Below are 22,326 nucleotides of genomic sequence, written 5' to 3'. Positions count from 1 at the left end.
ACGGTACTGGTATATAACCATCTGCCTACCTAGCGACAATTGAATAAAAAAGATGAACTGCCATAATTGCATATAATAACAAAAACTATTATTTATTAAAAAAATAACTTAGCTTTTAAAAGATACTTATGCTTTTTATCGATTTTTGTACCAATTATTACGCTTACTGTAAAGCAGAAATGCTTAAAAATAAATAGACAATTAAAAAAATAATTAAGTTATGTCTGTGACAAAAATCTGTAGATTTGTATTTTTTTTACAATAGCTGTTAAAAAAATGTCGACTTAGTTATTTGATACTTGCCTATTTATTAGGTAGTGTATTAAAATATTTATGACGTATATTTTCGTTTTTTATTCAGTTTCGTGGAAGTATGCGTGGCACTGGTTCGTTATTACATTTTAATATTGTCCGTTCGAGTATGTTGTGTGTATAAAGAGTTTTTGTGATAAGGTAATATATCATTATGATATGAAAATTAATCTATTTTTCCACCATTAGAACATATATCAAACGTTAATTGCTATACCTGCGGAGAAAACTGTATTATTACAGTTTGTCGACTAATGATAGCAACCCACAAAAATCGTTTGTCGTTAAAAGGGAGTTCGTTTGGAGTGACATACATATTTATACTGCAACCAGAAAAATATTTTATTGTTATTAAATTACATTATAATTATTTTTAGTGTGATTCGTGCCCGATGCGTTGATTAAGAGTCACCTGCTTAAAACCATGCATATGAGAACAAAACAGGTGTAAAAGCTCACCCTTTATGACGTGTGATCAATCGCAAACACACCTGTGTGCCATAAAATTCTGACAAATAACAAAATTACTGTATTTTTATTATTATCGGTGTCTTACTTCATCCCTGTTGTAGTGTAAATAATCTATCAATCAAAACAACACAATAATGCTTACTTTGGAATGTTATTTTATTTTATATCATTAATTACATGGTGATAATTTGCGATTACTAATACATACCTACGATTTAATTTTTGGTTTTAATTTAAAATACTCGATTAACGTGTTGTTTAACATACATATTTACATTTTTATACTAGATTACAAAATTTGATATGATATAATTGTCAATAGTTTATATAATACACAATGACTCATACTAAAATTGACCAAACATAAATACTTTCCTAAACACGAAACCGTTATATTATATTATATAATGAAGCAATATTAATTTAATTATATACATTTTTATTGTTTATTGCACGTAATTAATATTATTAAACGATACACTATTTGTATTCTTTAATGAAATATTTATATAAATAACTACAACATACATAACTTTTAAATACTAAGAAATATTTAATTGATAACACTTCTATAGTGCATTGATCCAATACAAATCAGTTATTATTTTTTATAATTTGTGATACTACTAATATTAGAAGAGAGTAAGTTCAACTTTACTTGGGCTTGTAAATGAGAAATAAGTATATAATTTTATCTCTAATTAATGCAAAAAAATCGGGTCTCCTAGATTTTTTTCTTCTAATTGTTTCGCCCCTTTCTTTAGTTTACATTTAATATGCATTCAATTGAAATAAATATATGTTTTTACTCAGTTAAACGAACCCTCTCTAGTATGGCAGCGTCGAAGCTCTGAACTCTAGAAATGGCTTTTAAAATACATTGACTCAATCTTATTATGTTTGAAGTTTAGGCTTTGGCAAAAGCAGATGTTGTCCTCCACTCATTAATAGATGCTCTTGAGCGCGGATTCTCAAAGCGTCAATGCTATTCTTTCTCGATTCTTCAGAGTCCATAGGCGGAGAACGGCTTCCTTCGTCACTCCTGCCCGTCGATCTTGGGCTTTTAGAGCTTTCTCTCACATCATCCGGAGACATGGATCTAGACGGAGCAGGATTTGAGCTCAGGCTCGGTTGTCCTGGTATATGTGCAAAAGACGGAAAACCAGGTATCCCTGGAAAGCCTGGCGGCACAGGAAGATTCGCGCTTCCGGCTAGCATGTACTGAGACAAAAGCGCGTGAAAGGACGGAACCGGAAACTGGGGAGGACTCTTAGCATCCTGAGTGGACCACGGCAGTCCCAAGTTCGAAGGATTGGGATGCAGACCGGCGAACATGTGAGGGAATCCCAATCCCGGCCAGAAAGGATCGGCAGACACCGGCGGCATGGCCAGTTGAGCGTGCAACGCGAAATCGGGTACACCTGGAACAAAAAAATGCATATAATGTTTATTTGTCGATTAGAATGCCTATCTGAACTTTCATCGGTAAGCGCGTGTTTCAATAAAAATAACAACAATAAAAACGCGAGTTTTAAGTAAATTATAAATAATTACTCAAAAACAGTGCTGTCGATTGTACGATTAGAATGATAAGGCGTATTATAATGACACCTTGTATGCGTCATGGGGTGTGGAAATTGCAATTTGCCACATATGTACACTGAAAATATGTTTAAAACATGCGATGTTAACTAAACGTGTATATGTATAATAAATAAAATCGCTTAATATCAAAATCCATTAAGTTCGCGTCATAAGCAACACTAATGTATCTAATATATATTAAAATACTTAAGCGAAACAATCCTTTCTTATCTTCAACTTTACTTTAACGCGTATTTGCGCAATAAACTGGGCTTTAACCAACAACAAAATTTTCATCAAAAGAGCATCATAATGCTTAGATATATAATTTGCGTTTCCGCTATCAGTTAAATAACAAAAATTACTTTAAAAATATTTTAATTTAATATCAAAGCATTTAGGATAATAAATTAATAATTTAACAAATATGTATGACAAATTGTTTTTATTTATATATTCTCTTCAAACATAACAAATCCATTGTAGAAGGTGACTAAAATACACTACAGCTATGCGTTATCCAATAATACTTATATTTCTTGGATTCATGTAGCAATCCTTAGTTAATAAAAAATAAATTATATAAAAGTCATTATATAATACTTAAATAAAAATATGATAAACTATTTTAAAATTGTAAAATATATCACCATACTACATGATTTGTTTATAATAGATATGTTTTTTAATACATATTTACAATAAAAACTTAATGGACATGACAACTGAACCAAGCCGATGAAAAAGATAATTTAATTGCAAAATCAATACAACAGTTATGTTATGGTGTGATAGTTTGTTATATTTGTATCGGATATGATACCGGTATTAATATACATGGTGTTATATTTCTAAACTTAAGGCGCTATAAATAAATAATACGCGAGGTCTGTGCCAATTATTTTAATATCTCTTACATTCGTGTGAAAGTAATAAAAAAATTAATTAAATTGTCTTTCACAACAACAGTTTATTAATATATTTAACACTTTTCAAATGTAACAGGTGATATTGGTGATAATTTTTAAAATTTTAATTCAATAATAATAAATAATCATATTACTAAATACGATACTAGTTTTAAAATTATTTGCGTTAATAGTTACCAATAACAATAATTGTTGAATCTAAAATATATTGTTCTATCACAAAAAAAAATTCAGGACTATAAGAAAGTTCTCTAAAATATCTCTTCTTCCTCACTATCTACAAACTCGATGTAGAATACAAAGGTAAACCACTACACCAAATTTAATATTCGGATACAAAAATAAAATGTATAAAATTTAACACCATGTACAGTACGAAATTAGCGCTAATCGTGTTTAAGGTTAGGAAACGTGTAAATAAAAACGCGGACAAGATCCGTATCTTTTAAAATGGTAATGCGACAATAATGGCGATAGGTGTATAAAACGGGGGGGACAACTAACTATCATCATTTATTTCATGTCATTATAAAATATTGCCCACGCACTTAGAACGTGTTTTAAAATGAATAAGAACTGTCCGACACGTATAAAGCGAATTATCCTACCCGGTCATAAATATATGTAGTACTAAAAGCTAACGTTTACACTAATATGTATACACATTTTATTACATGTCAATCGTATCGCCGCCATTTTGTTTCACTGCACAGTCGTTATACAAGGTTACTCTAATGTGTTTACATATTAAATTAATGTGTATAATATATTAGATTTTCAGATTTTATGGAATTTTTTTGTCGAGTAAATAGACACTAATATCACAATTCTAAAAAAACGTTTTAAGGAATTTCGTTATTTAAGTCAAAGAAAATGAGAAAAAAAATTATCGTCCGCAATTCACCGCCAGCAATTTATCGCTAGCAATTTACCGCCGCGTCAGTTGAACGCATAAACAATTTATAGCCTACAAATGATCGCCAGCATTTTGCTGTCTAGAAGCAATAAGATGTGTTTAAACAAACCTAATTGGTTAATAAACGGTGCGGTAAGTCTAAAAAAAATATTATTTTAAATTAAAATTTTGAGAAGTTTAAATTATGAAATGTTTTAAAATATTTTACGGTTACAAAACGTTCATTTGCTGATCAAACCCAAACCTAACCTGAAAGAATGGATCTTATGGAAATTCAAATACTATAATTTGTTTTAGAACTTTCATTAGGTTATGTTTGGATTTGAACAGCAAATGGACGTTTCGCAAATGTTACAGAGAAGATATATTTTTAATAATTTATAATATAATTTTACTAACTATGCCAGTTAAAATATATCGAAAAGTTATTTATAATTTCACTGGTAATATCAGTAAAACTGTATTTATTCCCTGCGCAGATGATAAAAATAACACCTATAGAAATTATAAAAAGATCAATAAATTTATATAAATGATACGTATTGCCTGGCGATAAAATATCTTAGCGATCATTTGTAGGTTTTAAATTGTGTATGCGAGCCAATGACGCTGCGGTAAACCACAAGCGATTAATTGCTGGTTGCGAATTGCTGGCGATAAATTTTCCGGACTCCGAAGAAATTATGCTGAAAAGGCAATTATTTTGTGATAATAGTAAGCATTTATAATTAATAAGGTTTAATTAAAAATTAAAAAATATTTACCAACCTTTGACAAAAATAAGCAATTTCAGGATTTGTATGCTAAAGATATTCTAATAAAAGATTCATTGGGAAAATACCTGATACAATGACTTTTCCCATTTAATGAAGAAATTTTAGCTGAGAATCCTTATCAGAAAGGTATACTAATACGAGAGGTAGAATAAAAATATAATATTCTGACTAAATTCAATTAGAAAAAGAATTATAAAAATAACAATATAAATAATAAAGTTTATACAATATATACTAGCAAAATTATTTTTAAAAATCGTTTAATCTTAAATTTAAAGCCAAAAATCTTTAATTGCGGAGATCAAGTGTCGAGAATTCATAAACCAAATAGGATGCAGCAAAAAAAATATTTTTATAATGTACTAATTAGGTATAGCAATTATACCAGGATTTTTAATACTAGTATTAAAATCACTATTATTATTTTAATTAATTGGTAAAATAAAGACCGAAAAATAAATCAATTGGCAAAACCCAAATATTCCAATACCCTAGCAAAAATTGTTCTGGTATATTAAATATTTTAATTATATTATTATCCCTTTAAATGTTTACTACATTTCACCACAGGTGATTATGTTTTGTAGAAATTTGTGTGTGCTTTTAGATTTTTTTATTTCTTAATGAATTGTTTTTTTGCAATTACAACTAAATCTTATTGATCAGATAATCTCTAAGCATCGCTCACCAGAGATGCAAAACAAAAAAGGTCAATTATCAGCGGGTAAAAATAATGAAAAATATAAAAACATAATATAGAATTAAAAATACGTAAAATATGTATAATAATATTATACTTTACTTTCCTACACCGATAACACTACTGAACAAATAAAATGTACTGATTTAAAAAAAATTGGTACTATCGGTAATATTTTTTTTGTAATACCGGTAGTATCGACGATAGATTTTTGCCCAAATACCGGTATTATTGGTATCGGTACTTCCAGTATGGCAATCCCTAGTACTATAAACTGGTGGTACCATGTACGATTTCCAGCAGCTTAATCAAATAAGTGCTGCTGTAAACTACAACTATCTGTATTATATATAATTTACAATAAACTAAAAATTACTGTCTTGTATGATATAAATTACTAAAATAAATATCGCAGTATATTTATTAGAAGCCCTTTTTGTGTAGATAGTTTTAAGGTAAAAAACTGCCATAATTTAAATAGAGCCACGTGAATAACGGCAACACAAAATATGAAAAAATAAACTTTCTATGGGTATGCAAATACACACCGGGAATAGAGGAGTTAATTTACAAAGAGTAATGGGGTTAGCGATGACAGGACGCAAAAATGCCTCTAGACATAATATCGATGTAAATTTGCCATTTTTCGATTAAATCTCTGCACATGCGAAAGGGACGTTGACAGACAAAAATTTGCGTGTATGTGTAAATTTTTTTTAATTAAAATTGTAATAACCCATAGAATATCCCCACAAAATTAATAATTCGTTATGAGTTGCATTTAACACATACGTGTTTAAAATTAAAACTCATTTTGCATGTATAAAAAAATAACTAGATATTGAGATAATAAGCAATAATGTAAAGAAACATGGTTTAATATAGCTATACGATCATATTTTATATTGATGAAATTGAAGTAGTACTTCTATTAACTAGTCGCTTATTCATCGTTAATAACTTTAAAATTTACTATGTACTTTAAAATCACTTATTATTATATGAATAAAGCATCGAGCTCGTTTTTCAGGCGATGAAGATAGGGCGAGACATATTTTTTTCGGTATACAGATATTTCAAGCTAGCAAAGTTAATCGCTTTTTAATTACGAGTTCAGTACTATAGTTTTTTTGTAAATGAATATATCACAAAACGTGGTCCTAATTGACGCCGGTGTTTAATATCCCTATCTTCGTATATGTTTTTAATGATATTTGATTTTTAAGCGAACGTGATCTTATCGAATCTGAAAACGTGTTGTCACGCCATATTTTTTTTCTATAATAATGTTTATAAATTAAATGTATTTTTAATAAGCATATGTAATTATGAAAATATTTTTTACATTGCAATTTGTTGTGTCTTTTTTTGCATTTAATTTAAAAAGAATATAATATAGTGCCGATATAATTTTAGACGTTACAATTGTACGATGGTATAGTTGTTTATTTAATTAAATATAATAAAACATAAAAAATACCTTGATCGGGATGCATGAATGATGAAGTATCTCTCCCTAGTGCCTTTTCACGCTTACGCCATTTTGCTCTTCGATTTTGAAACCAAACCTAAAAAAAAAGATTAATATATAAATCAATAGAGTAACGCAATGATTATTATACATATTTTCTTTCAATCTGGTAATTATCCCAAATATGAATTGTAGCAATTTTATTGCAAAAAAATACTTGCAATTGTATGTTTTAAGTTCGATTCGTGGTTTGTTAGCAAAATGTAATTTTATAACATTATGTTAACAAAATGATCATTAACACATAAGCGATATATACATCAGCTGATTTCAATAATATTTGCAGTTATGTGCAATATTCATACTTCTCTAAAAAAATCAAAGTTAATAATTCGTTCAATTGAATAACTTAACTACTCTAATCTTGCATTTAACCGAATAGTTGATAATTGCCACAATTAGACATTTAATTCGTTAATGCTTAAACGCTTCTGAAACAGGTGTACACACAATTAAACTGCATTAACTGTATATTGTATGCAATAATTGTGTCAGTTAAATGCCTAACTAATTACGCCCATTTAACGCTCTCGCGCGCGCGCCAAAGATTCGCAACATTTTTTCATAAAGAATATTCTTATTTTTAAGTGAATGCTGCTAAATCATACATTTAAGACAGTGCTAAGTCTCTATCACGACCCAATAACCATAGTATCGCGTTAACAACTCAATCCACAGCCGAACAACCCTGCCGCACCATTTACATTTCAATGCTGCGGTAATTCGCTTAATACACGCTACATTACGAGCATTGGCTCTCAAACTATGTAGGATTTGACAAAAAATATATATTCGGATATAATTATTATATTTAAAATAAAATTCTTAATCTAATAATATGGATTCCTTCGAATAATACGATCGTTAACAGTTAAAATTGAAATTCTCTGAAACGCGAAACGTAGTCAAAATTTTTCGAATTTAACTACCCTTTCATATGCGGGGGCTGGTTGTGGTGGGTGCAAAGAGACCACCCATCCAATTGGCGCTCATTACGTGATCCATTGTTGCTTTACAATAATACAGCGAATTATTGCACCGAGCCACTATAATTTAATAATCCTTCATAGTGTGGCATAGGTAGAGCAGTTACAGTTTCACGTATAATCTTCACATGTTCGAATGCATTTACATATTTTAAAGTTAATCATTTAATTTTTACTAATATAAAAAAAATATGTTATCCTAATAAATACTTTTTTCTTATGATAAATTATTTTTTATTTTTTATTGGATCATGTGATAATTATACCTTTGCTCTATCGTGTTGGTATGTATATCTTCTACCCATATAAATAATTATTATAAATAGGTAAAATTTATGGTAGGTAATAACTTCTACCTATTTATAATAAAATAAAAAATCTATGATTTGATATTGTGACATGTAGCAAGATCGAATCAAATATGACGCATAAGGGCCAGACTACGCGCGTGATGATCACTCATTGAAGATCAAAACGTAATAAATCTTCCACTTCTTATTTATTTTCTTAATTTTACTGTGTTTTTTCAATACAAGACTTGACATATGGTTCCAGCAGAATCTATTTCTAATTAAAATGCAACTAACATCAAAATATAGAGTTGAAATATTATTTTGCTTCATTAATATCTATTGTATATTTATATGAACCATATAATATTAAAATAAAATATTTAGCTAAAACTTTAAAGATTATTTTTACGACATTCAATCTTTATTTAAACATTAAAAATAAATAATAAACGCTTTTACAAAAACTTGTTTTTTTTATAATTCAATAATATTTATCTTATTAATATTAAAAATATGATTACTTTAACTTTGTATAAAAAAAATAGTTTACTTATCCACCGACAAAATTGATATCAATTTGACCCATCAGGGACAATTTATATATAGATAGATGAAAGTGATGGTCGTAATTAGGGTGTGTGCCGAGCTACAATGGTACCCAATCGGAAATGAATTAGCAGACGACACTCGTGTAGGCGACGAATGGTATCAATGAGCAGTGTGAGGCACTAAATGAAGATATATAATATAATACACGTATGGGTTGTTCCACAAGTATATATTTATAGACTTTCATTTCAATAACTCTATAGAAAAATATTTTTGGCACTTATTTTCAGTTATATTATATTTTATATAAATACATATTTTATATATTATACATAAGTACATACATTATAACATAACGTATAAATATAATATATGAAATTGGTTAAATTACGGTTAATCCCCTTGTTCAACCCTCGGAACAATCCGTCGCCATTATGCAAGTGCTAATTACAAAATTACTTAAATGCCCAGTTACCGCCTGGTTAACTTAAATTACGGAAATTCAATTATACAGACCATTGTTACGTACACAGGCGCACACACACAGTTATTCCGCCATTGTACTGCTGGTTATTTCACATAATTACTTTAAATTTGTTCGCGAGTTGATTCATTTAAAAGTTTTAACCGTAACTTTTATTTGAATAGTCTGAACATATTAATTATTATAATTTTAATCTTATTGCAGCACTTGAGGAGTGTGCAGAATATTTATCTCGAAACCATTATCTTTTTTCGGTGTTTTTTTTAATAATTAATATAATATCACATAATAAATATTTAATTAATGATTTTAAACCATGATGAAAATACAATAATTAACTACCAATAAAACATGCAGTGCAGTGTAACTTTACACTTAATTTCTACTCTACAATATAGTCTGCAGCTACAATATATACTGTATTCAGAAAAATTTAAACGAATCAAAAAAAATATTTAGAACGCAAAAAGTTTATGGTCCGGTATTTATACACTCACTAGCTGCGGTACCTCACAGCAGCGAGGGGCCGACAGCTAGTATTATTGAATGGACCAGATAATCAATAATACAAATTATAATTGAATTATGTAATATATAATCAGTATAAAAAAAACTTCCAGATAATCTATATAATTTTTATATATTATCATTAAAATTTCATCAGTATGATACTAGAAGCATAGTACCCGTTATGATTTCTTTTAAATGTTCTGGTTGTGCAACATTGCTACGCGTATATAAATTAGTAGTTAATAACGACAATAATTGAACTCGACGATTTACCAAATTCGCTTAATTAACTGTTATAGCCGTCGGCCTCAGTTAAAATCGTTCAAAGTGTACAGCGTTGACGCTGATCAATGATTTATAATATTGAAAATTATTCGCCATTAATTACATGACCATATACATTCGCCAAGCGATGCACACTCGATTCGCGTTATCAAAATCGGATTAAATTGCAATTTTCATTTTGTGTTATAACAATGTCATAATTAAATTGAAACACAATTATCGGTTTGAATGGAAACGCTCATACACCCACTCGAAGTATCGTTAACAAATACCGGTAACGCAAGAAATTTTAATAATAATTAAAAATATCATAACACACTATTTACGAACATTCTCTCTGTAAGCAAGTCGAAAAATTAAAGTAGCTGTGTATGGATATCGGTAACGCGATCAAATACTACAATAATAAAACAATTTTATTTATCAAAATTTCAGTATCTTACTTGAAAATATTTTTACTGTATGGCTTTTAATTTATAGGTAATTACTGCATTATTTCCGTGTCGAAAAATTATAAAAGCAAAATTGCCTTCGGGCAACTTTATTAGCAAAATTAGTGTGTAACTAACAATACTCATTTATAACATAACTCAAATTTGTTTTATAATGTTATATAAAATGTGCGTATTTAATTAAAATGACGTATATTTGACATCATGGAAATATTTTAGCTTAAATTTATATTTAATTAATTGACGTACTACAACCTTAAGGCATAATTATTCACAGTATATCAATGAACAATTCCGGTATTAGCAAAAATGACTAAATCCGGTTTTTGAAACAAAAAAGCTTATAATCATTTTTTACGTTTATAAATTAATATTCTTTGAATTTTATTAAACGGCATATTATTATTTTTATAAAATTTTGCTACAGCATAGGCGCTTAGCTAATACTAAATTATAACTGGGAAAGAACCAAAAGCTACTAGTATGTATTTTAACACCATACTAGTGAGGGCTTTTTTATATTAAAAATATTTCAATGTATCTAAAACAATAAAAGGCAATAGAATAAAGCTAAATTGAAATAATTTAATCAAATTATCACAATATATTAGATAAATCATTTGTTCTATAGCTCTATAAAATATTTCACTATTGAATATATTAGTTATTGAAGTGTTATTTAGGTGTAGTTAAAAAAATATATTCATAAAACGTTCAAAATTATACTAACTTGGACTCTAGCTTCGCTGAGGTCCAACCTCATTGCCAATTCTTCTCTGGTAAACACATCAGGATACTGTGTTTTATCAAAAGCCCTCTCCAACTGATGCAACTGATAAGTAGTGAAAGTCGTTCTCGATCGTCTAACTTTTCTAGGTCGTTCGTTTCCTGCTTCGTCTCTGGAAACAAGATCAGCCAACATAGGCAAATCTCCCAAGGATTCTTGCTGCTGCTGATGCTGCTGTTCTTCTGAATCTCCTTCGACTTCTTCCTGGTCTGAAGCCAATTCGGGGCTCATCGACTCCGGCTTCGACATGTGAACTTCTGCAACAATAAAAAATAAATCCGATCGTTAGTATCCAATTATGAGATGACAAGGGTTCTCATTGGGTTTAAATATATGGTACCTTAATCTCTCGTCCGCCGTATTATTATACAAATATTCACATGGCTTCGACAAACGATTCACATGTACATAAATACAAACATTACTAGTTTTTTTATATGAGTGTAACGGTGTATATATTTTTAAGGGATTAATCCCTTGAAAACGTGGGGTCAAAAATGAAAACCTTTTAATAAAAAGGCAAACAAGCGTATTATGCGATTTGAAGGGCGTAATGCAATGAAAGAAATGAACTATCATGCTGAAATCTCTCAGTAACAAATATCTATAATGTGATTATGTAATTGAAATACATGTATTATTTAAATAAATATTTTTTTTAATTAAATATATTTCTAAGAATTAAAAAACAACATTTAACTGAACTTTGTAAAGGGATACTTCCAATAAATAAATTAAATGTTCAGTGTATATTAATTTTAATTCAGTTCCTTGGCAAAAACTTTTTCTTTATATAAAAGATAGTTTTATTAGTTGAAATATGTTTGTACTGTGCTAGTTAAAAACTTTAAAATTTGATTTATATTTATACATAAATATGCAAGATGGGTGCATGATCTAATTAAACCAAATCCATGATCTAATTAAAAAATATTGTCAAATTGACTATTTGACTAAATACTATATATATTATTATTATTATGTTGTAAATAAGAGTTAATTTCTGCGAACTGGCAACTTATTTATATCAATGACAAAAATTACAAAATAGTGTTGGGAATGTAAGGCTGAAAGAAGATTATAATATAAAATTGCATTTAAGGCGCTCCTTTGCCATCGATTAATTTAGTAAAAAAACATATATTGATAATAGTCCTTTAGTCCTACTTTAAAACGCTGGAATCAAAAAGCTCATCGATGTCCATATGATTACCTTCTTGAAAAATATAAGAAATGCTTAAAAAATATTTTCTGGAATTAGAATCTTTACTTTTTGTCTCTATATCTATATTTAGGCCTGCCGAGAAGATGGGAGAAAAGACAAACTCCAGGGGCTGTTCTCCTTGAGGGGCCCAACTCCGGAAAAAATCATAGCAAAAATATATTTACAAATATAACCTCAAATAAAGAATCTGTTTAAGATATACCTATATACTGATCTATTTCAGGTATAAGTTTCTTTAACCGTTTTTATATATATTATACAAGAAATAAAAGAAACGGAACATTGCCTTCAAAATCACCTACTTTCTAGATAGTACTTTCACAATAAACATTATTATTTAAAGGGGCAGATTGTAATTTTTGTCGCGGCTTCGTTTATGTTAAAATTTGTTTGCAAATTAAAGTTGACTTTATTGCTTTTTGAACGTTGAAAAAATATTATATAAGAGAGGAAATATTCAATGAATGTAAATTAGTAGCAGTAAATATTCAGATCGAATACGTAACAAAGAAGCAAAGAAATACCAAAAAATCAACAACAGCACCAGCTGAATTACATAAATTTAATGTTTTTATAGATTGTATTATCGGTAATTTGACAACTAGATTTAATGCAGAAAAATAAATAAATAATACACTCACTTTCATATGCTTATTCTTATAATAAAATCTATAAAAAAAGTCTCGAATATATCCCGAAAATATTTTTTTATATATATCGTTTCAGTAAAATCATATCGGAATACATTTTCACCAATAGATATATATTTTTACCAGTGAAATATAAATTATCTGGCAGATGCTAGTAAAATGATTTAATTTCAACTTTTTTATATATAGTAATATAAATATATTATTACATACTTATCATTATTTATTTCCATCTGATGTATAAATGTTACAGCGAATGTGAAGTTATATTTTTACTAGTTGTCCAAATACATTTTCACCAGTAGATACATATATATTTCTATTAACGAAAGTTAATTTAAACTGATATGTATATGAAACTCAATTTTAGTGGGAACGCTCGATAACGAGCGTTCCCCTTACGATGGCTACGGCACAATTTTATTGTTTTTGACGTTGATTTTTGACTTCTGAGAAGAGATAATTGTTTTTCGCGCTCCCTTATTGGTCAAAATTTGGCGAAAAAAACGATGGCACAATTTTAGTGCTTTTGACCTGGACTGTAAATTCACTATATGGCAACACTGAGCAGCAAAGAAAACACGACAATCAGGTAAATTTTATGACTAGATATTTTTAATAATTTTTAATGGCAATTTAAAATATTTCGCATAAAATATGAATTCAGAAAACAAGTTGCAACGTTGGCTAATTTTTATATTTATTTGTAGCATAGAAAGTGTTAACTTGTATCTATTTAAAGTTATTAAATAAATTATATATGATTTTAGAAATATATAAAATGACATTTTTGACATGAGGCCCGGAATCATAGTTTTCGCAAGTATCGGGCACACACGGCGGCCCTGTCTATATTCCTCACTTCTGATACATATGAGTTGCTTATCGTCAAGATAATTTTCTACTGTAAACAATCTTTATAAATTGTTGGAAAAAAAAGAAAAATCGAAATTTACAAATGTCTGATTAACTAACTAAATACGTACAAATATTGCACGATTAAACTCGTTTCTGGTACAATATTTGCCAAATTATTCCCAGTATATAAAAAGCAGTGCCACAAAGACGATTTGCGCTAATTGGACGGTTTGCTTTCAGCGAATTTAAATTAGTGGATGTTGAAAAATATCAATGTATGTTTTACACATAGAATTATGTATACATACATAAATGTATATTTTTGTGTACGTGTGTGTAAAAAATGGCTAGCAACGGGCGATGCACCAACGCGGAGGCACACGTCATTTAATTCCACTTATACAAGAATGGCTTTATTGTGCTCGCGGATTACCATTTGTGAAACTTCAGCTTTTTATTTCCCTCGCCGTGTGGACCCTCTGCTCTCTCACACTACCGGCCCCTGGCACCAAGGGGACACTATTTGTTACGTGCCTGTGTTCCAAATACGCAATCGTACTTCACGGCGCTGCAGTGCAAATCGACAGATTTTTGCATCAAGCTCTGCCCGAAATGGTTTTAATCGCGCAGGTATTTGGCGACGGTTAAAAGCTAAAATGTTTCTTGACATTTCCTCAATAATTCTAAACTGCTTATAAAAGACATTGGGGGGAAATAATACAAGTCACATCGGTAAATTTCCTTTCATAAAAAGTCATATTTCTGGTTTTTAATTTAGATTTACGAAAATTGTTATAAAAATGATACTTCATATTATTATCTTTATTTCTAATCTTTAATATTATAAAATATTTAGTTAAAATTTTGGTTGCTCAAAATAAAATACTTTAGAAACTAAAGAACATTTTTTTTAAAAAAGTAATCACTCACATAGTACAATATTTATGTTATATAACGATTGTAATGTCCATCAAAGTAAATTTGTAACAAGAACTAAAAAAAAATATTTTCAGTCCTTATCGTTGATATCAAATATCAAATTTTTGGTGCACAGAAATGGCTTAAAAATGATTTATAGTCTAGCATAATTAATCAAAATTCGATTATATATGAATTTGGGTACTGGATATCTTAAAAACAGCGTCGTGTTTAAAAATACTTAAATCTTTTTGTAGTGTGCAAATTATCTAGGAATATAAAATTATTACTTTTTTAATGAATAGATAGTAAATATCTTCAATATCATAAATTGAAACAAACATCATTTATTTTAACCATATTACTTTATGTTATAATTGAATATTATAAACATTATGATGAGTAAATTAATAAGCTCTTTTGACGTCACAATAATAGTTCATTAATCATCGAATGTCAAGTTATAGATTGAATAATAATTAATTATTAGTTGTTAATTGATTTTGAATTTAAAAACTATATTAGTAATTACTACTGTATGTTTGCAATTTATATAATTATTTTATATTAATGTTTCTATTAGACAATCTCAATGAAAATAATGCATACATTATTTAATATAAGATTTGTCAAATATTTTTTAATACCAGTACGTTTATATGAAGCTTTAAATTTTCAATAACAATAACAATTATCCGTAAAAAATTTCGATTCTCTACCCTTCTCGTCATAACCGACGTTAATGAACACGAAACGTCGGGTCATAAAGCGGGGAACAACGCATAAAAAGGGGTGATACAATATTTTGATACTTGTGCGGTGTTCAAATGATCACTTATGAATATGTATGCTCGTGTTTTACACAAAGGCAGTATATCAGCGCCGGAGGGGACGAACTCACCCCATTGATTGATACACAATTAAAACCCATTTAAGACACATTACTTTCTGTCCGGCGGAGCAGCCAATTTCTGTCATATATTTCCAAAGGAATAAAATTTTAGTGTTCATTAATAGAATCATAACTGTTTAAACGGCAACAATAGAAACGAAGACGAGCATTAAACGGCTTTTGTCAGTAAATTGGCGCACTCGAAACTACTATGCTTTGAGCGGTATTTTGTTTGATTTCATTATAATACTGTGTAGCCAGTGAGACATAAGTGGTCCGACTATTGTAAGCGTTTACCCCTAATTTCAACCCCTCGCCGACCCCTGGTACTGTAAAGAAATAATCGGCCGTTTTTTTTTTATCAAACTGCACGTATGATGGCCTCACTTAAAATTAAATCCGATGACTAATTGCCCGGATACGATTTTTAACTGTTCTTTGAAACATACTCGTATATGCACCATTATAAGCACCTGGGTCTTGTACAACGCATGAAGCTAGTCGCGAGTGAAATAATACATATTTTAAAGTAACTTAATTTATTTACTTTTAATCATTATTTTATTGTCTGTGTTAAAAGAAAAGAATAATTTAATTTTATACAATAGTAAAATTGCAAATTTTTTCCTAGTACATACGATATTTAATATATTTTTAGAGTACTATATTTATAGATTATTTTATTATAATGATTATTTTTTAGAATTAATAATGGAAAACTTTACTTGAATATCTCTAATACGAGGGATGTAGAAAATATGAAGAAAACGAGTCCAGAACTTTTTTCAAAAACTACTTATTATTATGGGATTGACTGATATTGCCTTCAGAACGTCAATCACAATCTCTGGATCAAGTTTCTTAATTCTAACGTCCTAAAATTCTCGCACCTGCTTTTTCTCTTTTCTGGCACCCACCGCAGCTTTCGATAGCCTAATCTTTTAATAACCGTTTAATAAAACAGAAACAGTTCAGTTTCTCAAATAAGTTCATCAGTGACATGAAATGGCATACTAATATTTTTTTGCTATTTAAATTCGCACTGCCTTACACACTATTGCGTAACAATAATCCATGAAATAAAACCAAAACAAAGAAGAGGGAAGAACAAAAAATATAAAAATACTATTACTGAAATATTTCGAATTGCATCTAATTTAAAAATATATATAAAAATTGCTGCCATACACATATGTATATAATTGGCTCAAATAAAATATAATATAAATAATTGAGAACTATTGCTTTTTTCTGGTTAATAGGGGCTTTATGTCGATCGGGGAGAGTCGGTGTGACCAATTATGTTATAAGATCGGATCATCAAGCAATGCTTCCCCAGCCAATTTCCTCCTTGCATTTCTCATACTCGGTTATCCCACGTAAATTCAGAAATAACAACTTTTCAAATGGGATAACAGTACGTTGCTTCAAAGCAAAGTCGATTTAAAAAGCGCAAATCCTTGATTTCATCCCCTTTTAATATATAAGAGGGTACATTTATTATCTACGGCACGATAGACAGACGATAGCACACTTGCTGGTATTAAAATATTTTTAGTAGGTTATCTCGTGGCTCGTAGTTTACATGATATTTTTGCTAAAGATAGTTCCATTTTAATGAACTCATACACCTCGTTAGAAGCGTTATGCATATATGCAAACGTTACACAAAGGGCGTTAAAAGCAAAACCGGACCTTTGATATTTTCATCTCAATTGGATCCGTTTAAAGCCGACCGGTTATATGTGATTTCGTTTGCATATTTTCCTGAAATGGCTGGACTTTCGTTTGAATACATAATATTAAACAGATTTTGGACGCAAAGATAGAGAGCATTCTATGTAAATTTATTAAGTGATAAGAACCGAGCAATTATACGCAAATTTTTTACGTGGAATATATTTCAAACAAAATAAAGCTATATTTTTTAATAAATTAATATTGAATTCATTCAATAGTATTTTAGTATTTATTTTACTATATATCATATTTTTTTTCATAAATATGACCAGGTCTGCCGAGAGGGAGAGGTGACAAATTCACGGAACCCGTTCTCCTTGAGTGGCCAGACTCATAGCAGGAATATATTTATAAAAAATGTAAAAATCGACCTCAAATAATGAATCTGAACTAATATGTTCCTTCAGCCTTTTTTATACATACAAGAAAAAAAAGAGCGGAACATTGCCTTCAAAAGCACCCACTTTCTAGGTAGTTCTTTAACAATAAACATTATTATTTAAAAGAACATATTGTAGTCTTTGATGCGGCTCTACTTGTGTTAAAATTTGTTTGCAAATTATTGTTGATTTTATTGCTTTTTGAATTTTTGAAAATATTAGATATGAGAGGAAATATTTAGCAGTAAATTTAGGAATTCAATCTGAATTTTTAGATCGAATACCTAAGGAAGAAGCAAAGAAATAACAAAAAAATCAACAACAGCACCGGCTGAATTAGATAAATTTAATGTTTTTATATATTGTATTATCGATAATTAGACAACTGGATTTAATGCAGCAAAATAAATAAATAAGACATTCAGTTTCATGTGGTTATTCCTAAAAGAAAGTCTAAAAATACAGTATCGAATCTATCCGAAAATATTTTTTAAAATATGTCATTTCAGTAAAATCATATCGGAATACATTTTCACCAGTAGATACATATTTTTACCAGTAAAAATATCAATAATAAAAAATAAAAATAAGAGTAAGTAAAAATTTTTTTTAAATAAAAATAAATTTTTTAATTATAAATAAATATTTAACAGAGCGCCCTCGACAATTCAATATAAGTTAAAAGATTGAAATGCATACTATTTAACATAAAGCCTAACAGTAAGCTGTTGTGGTTATTAGGAAGTTATCAAATTCTATACGTGCTACATCTAATTAGTTACTCTTCTATAAACAACAGTATTTTTTATGCCATCTTATTTTTTTCTTCCAATATTATTTACGATTATAATTTGGCAAATTTAATTATCTATATAATTATAAATTGTCTATTTTTTTCAGTGGTTATAATAAAAAATACACGTTTATGAACTAATTGTATTGCTGTAAACTAACTTGGATTTCTGTTCATTTTATTTTAATGCTATTTTATGCTTGTATCCAAAATTTCAAGATTATTTTATTTGTACTAAGAGTGGGTGCTTCGTTTATTATTAGATATTTCTCAATCATTTAGTTATGAAAGATTCTTAAGGGCAGCTTTATGAAAGCTACGCGAACTGTAAACAATTATTTTTTTAGAAACACCGCCAGATGCGGACTGTGTAAATCCGTCATTATTAAAGTTACACAATGTGCATTATAAAGGCGCAGCGGGAATTCAGCCGCTACAAGTCTATTTATTTAAACAAATATAAATAGTGTATTGTGTTTTTGAGACGAGGCGCGAACCGCGTACGAGCCACATGGATTGCTAATATTCAGCGGTACACTGATAATTCGAGTGGGGAAATGAAAGGATATTGTCGAACGAAGGTTTTGAAAGGCCCTCCAGATATCGTATAGGCTAAAATGTAACCCTTTGCTACAAATCACGATGCATTAAACTCTCGAGACGCACTCTAGCCGTTCAAGAAAGAATATTGCAGATGAAACACAATGCGCCATTTACGGAATGCTCTCTGACTGCTCCACTGCTGCGCCCTGTTATTAATTTTCGATTATGGTGTTAATGGTTTTCCTCTCTGAGTGAGCAACCGTATCTAAGAAATTAATATAATTTGTAAATTCATTTAAATATTATTTAATTTTATTATCTATATACATTACGACGGGATTAATGAGTATAGCAATAAAATATGAATCATGTGAATCATGATATCTAAAATTTCTAAAAAGGAATTTCATTTCATTTAAATATACAAATGTAAAGTAATTATTTCAAGTGAACATAAACACCATGCTATAAGATAAAATCCCGTAGTATATTAATTTAAATTCATATTTGTAAAATTAGGAAATAGATATAAAACTAGGCACTAATATTTGTATTTTAAATATTGTAATTTATTGTACCACTATTTTATATCGAAATAAAAACATTAAAAAAAAATTAAAAATTATTTCAATTTACATAATACAGATTTTTTCGAAAAGTTAGTTGATAAAAATGTAGTAAACTTTGCAATATGAATAACAATATTTTTTTTATTCTAATTTCTAGAATAATAAAAATCAATATTTATATATAAAAATTTTAACCAATATATCAATTGCGAGCGATAAAATGTTTATTATATTTAATTCATTATGAATTACACTTATAATAAATTTATAAATTAAAAACTTATTTTTTATATATCGATTTATTGCAACTATATTTTTTTTATATGAAGTTCGATCCCGAATACTTTAAAAATTAAATTTCGATCGTCATTATTATAAATATTTTACCATTCATTCTTAAAATGTTTAACTATAAAAAACTAAAATATCTTGCATTTATATTTTTAAAAACATGCCAAATTATAACATAATATTATAATATTTATATACTCACATTAATAAAATATAATAAATATGACATTAATGTACATATATTACCTTATAAATATATTTATATTTAAATTCTTTCAAATAATAAAATTAATGACTAATTAACGATTTTCCTGTTATTTGATAATATTATCCATTTCTTCACAACAATCTTATCGCAATATTTGTATAATTATATTGCAAATAAAGTAAAATTTTAAAAACAGTAATTAAATAGTAATTAACTTTTTAACAAAATAATTACTTATATTTTATTTCCGGAATACATCGCGCAAATATTACTAATAATAGGGAAAAATAATAATATGCAACTTACTACACCCTCGTCAGTTTTTATTTGTAGCATATTGTATGTAAGTATTTTCTTGCACAGATTTATAATTTATAAAAAATAGTATTATTTAATTTTTGATAATGACCTCTGTTATTTTTCTACTAAAAAATATTATTTAAAACAAAACCATATTGAACCAAAATACAATTTCCTAAATGATTTGATCGATTTTTAAACTAAAATTTGATACCTAAGTATAAAGCAGTATCGATATGCACATACATATTAAATTAATTTGTCTTATTGTGTATTATTTTATGCATGCAACAATGCTTATAAAAAACAACTAATTAATCTAAAAAAATATAATCAATAATAAACCATTTCAAAATAATATCATAAAGAATATGTGAATTTAATTAATTTAGTTTATCGTTATGCAGTTAACAATTAAATCACATTGATTTAGTACTAGTTAAAAGTAAGTTGCTTGTTTTTATTTTAATAAAATACTTAACATACCTTGATGCTTCCTAAACGGATCCTGCGTAGATTGAGTGTTTCCCAAAATTTGATCAATGCTGTATAGCGATCTTGGCCTCATTCCCGAAGTTGCAGTCGGCCTCGTGTTTCCTTGTCTCGAAATCATCATAGATTCATAAAACACTTGAAGTACTGTCACACATACAAACACTCCTCTACAGTTTTAAACAATGTTTCCGAGACGAAAGCAGGGCTACGAATGACACCCAAAGTGAATCAAATCGAATTTATGTGACGTAAATCATTAATTATAAATTGATGACAAGTGACGACGATTTATGTCCGTATCTCGTGGTGTGCTATTTATTTGACAGGTCGATCAAAGATCGAAACAAGTTGTTAGACACTGTCGAGGGGTGGAAGGGAGGTCTATGTCGCACAGCCCTTCCAGCGAGACTGTCGAACGACAACTGAAACGGGGTACGAATTGCAGGGGTCGCACAAACACACGGTCATCGGCGATCACGTGGTGTGCAAAATCTGATACAGGTACACACCCCACTCCCTGATAAAAAAAACATTATAAAATAGTATTGCACGCGATATCCGTGCTAAATGCACGGTATCGTATATTTGTAATTACTGGTTGGATTTACAACATCTTAATTTGGATAATATAATGTTGACAGAGAAGTTTAATGTAAACTGTCGCTTCATTGATAATCGATTAATTAATTAATGAAGCGGAAATTAAATTAATATTACATAATTTTAATGGCCTAAAGGGATTGCTGTAATTTAATTATAAATAGTAATATTTTAATAATAATATATAAAATATACTTATATTGTTAAATATCATATGTATATTAATTGTTATATGAACAAATACTTTTTTAATATTTTTAAGAATAACAGATTAAATTTCGACTTCATTTTGAAACAAT

The 22,326-nt window shown here is 28.7% G+C and overlaps 1 protein-coding gene across 1 annotated transcript; it reads right to left on the bottom strand.

The window, feature by feature from the left end:
- Positions 1-1,387: 1,387 nt before the first annotated feature.
- LOC148238916 (uncharacterized) lies at positions 1,388-21,668 on the bottom strand. The gene is made up of 4 exons (XM_088186802.1): positions 21,419-21,668; positions 11,509-11,822; positions 7,169-7,256; positions 1,388-2,204 (listed from the first exon to the last, which is right to left on the bottom strand). The coding sequence occupies exons 1-4, from the start codon at positions 21,546-21,548 to the stop codon at positions 1,678-1,680; spliced, it is 1,059 nt and encodes a 352-aa protein (XP_088042928.1). The 5' UTR covers positions 21,549-21,668; the 3' UTR covers positions 1,388-1,677.
- Between the last annotated feature and the right edge of the window lie 658 nt (positions 21,669-22,326).

Source organism: Plectrocnemia conspersa, unplaced genomic scaffold (genome assembly GCF_051122295.1).
Source record: "Plectrocnemia conspersa isolate PC_06_02 unplaced genomic scaffold, ASM5112229v1 ptg000001l, whole genome shotgun sequence".
In the NCBI taxonomy this organism is placed as follows: Eukaryota; Metazoa; Arthropoda; class Insecta; order Trichoptera; family Polycentropodidae; genus Plectrocnemia; species Plectrocnemia conspersa.
Note: the sequence above shows the minus strand (reverse complement) of the source record. Positions and strands in the feature narration are given on the sequence as shown.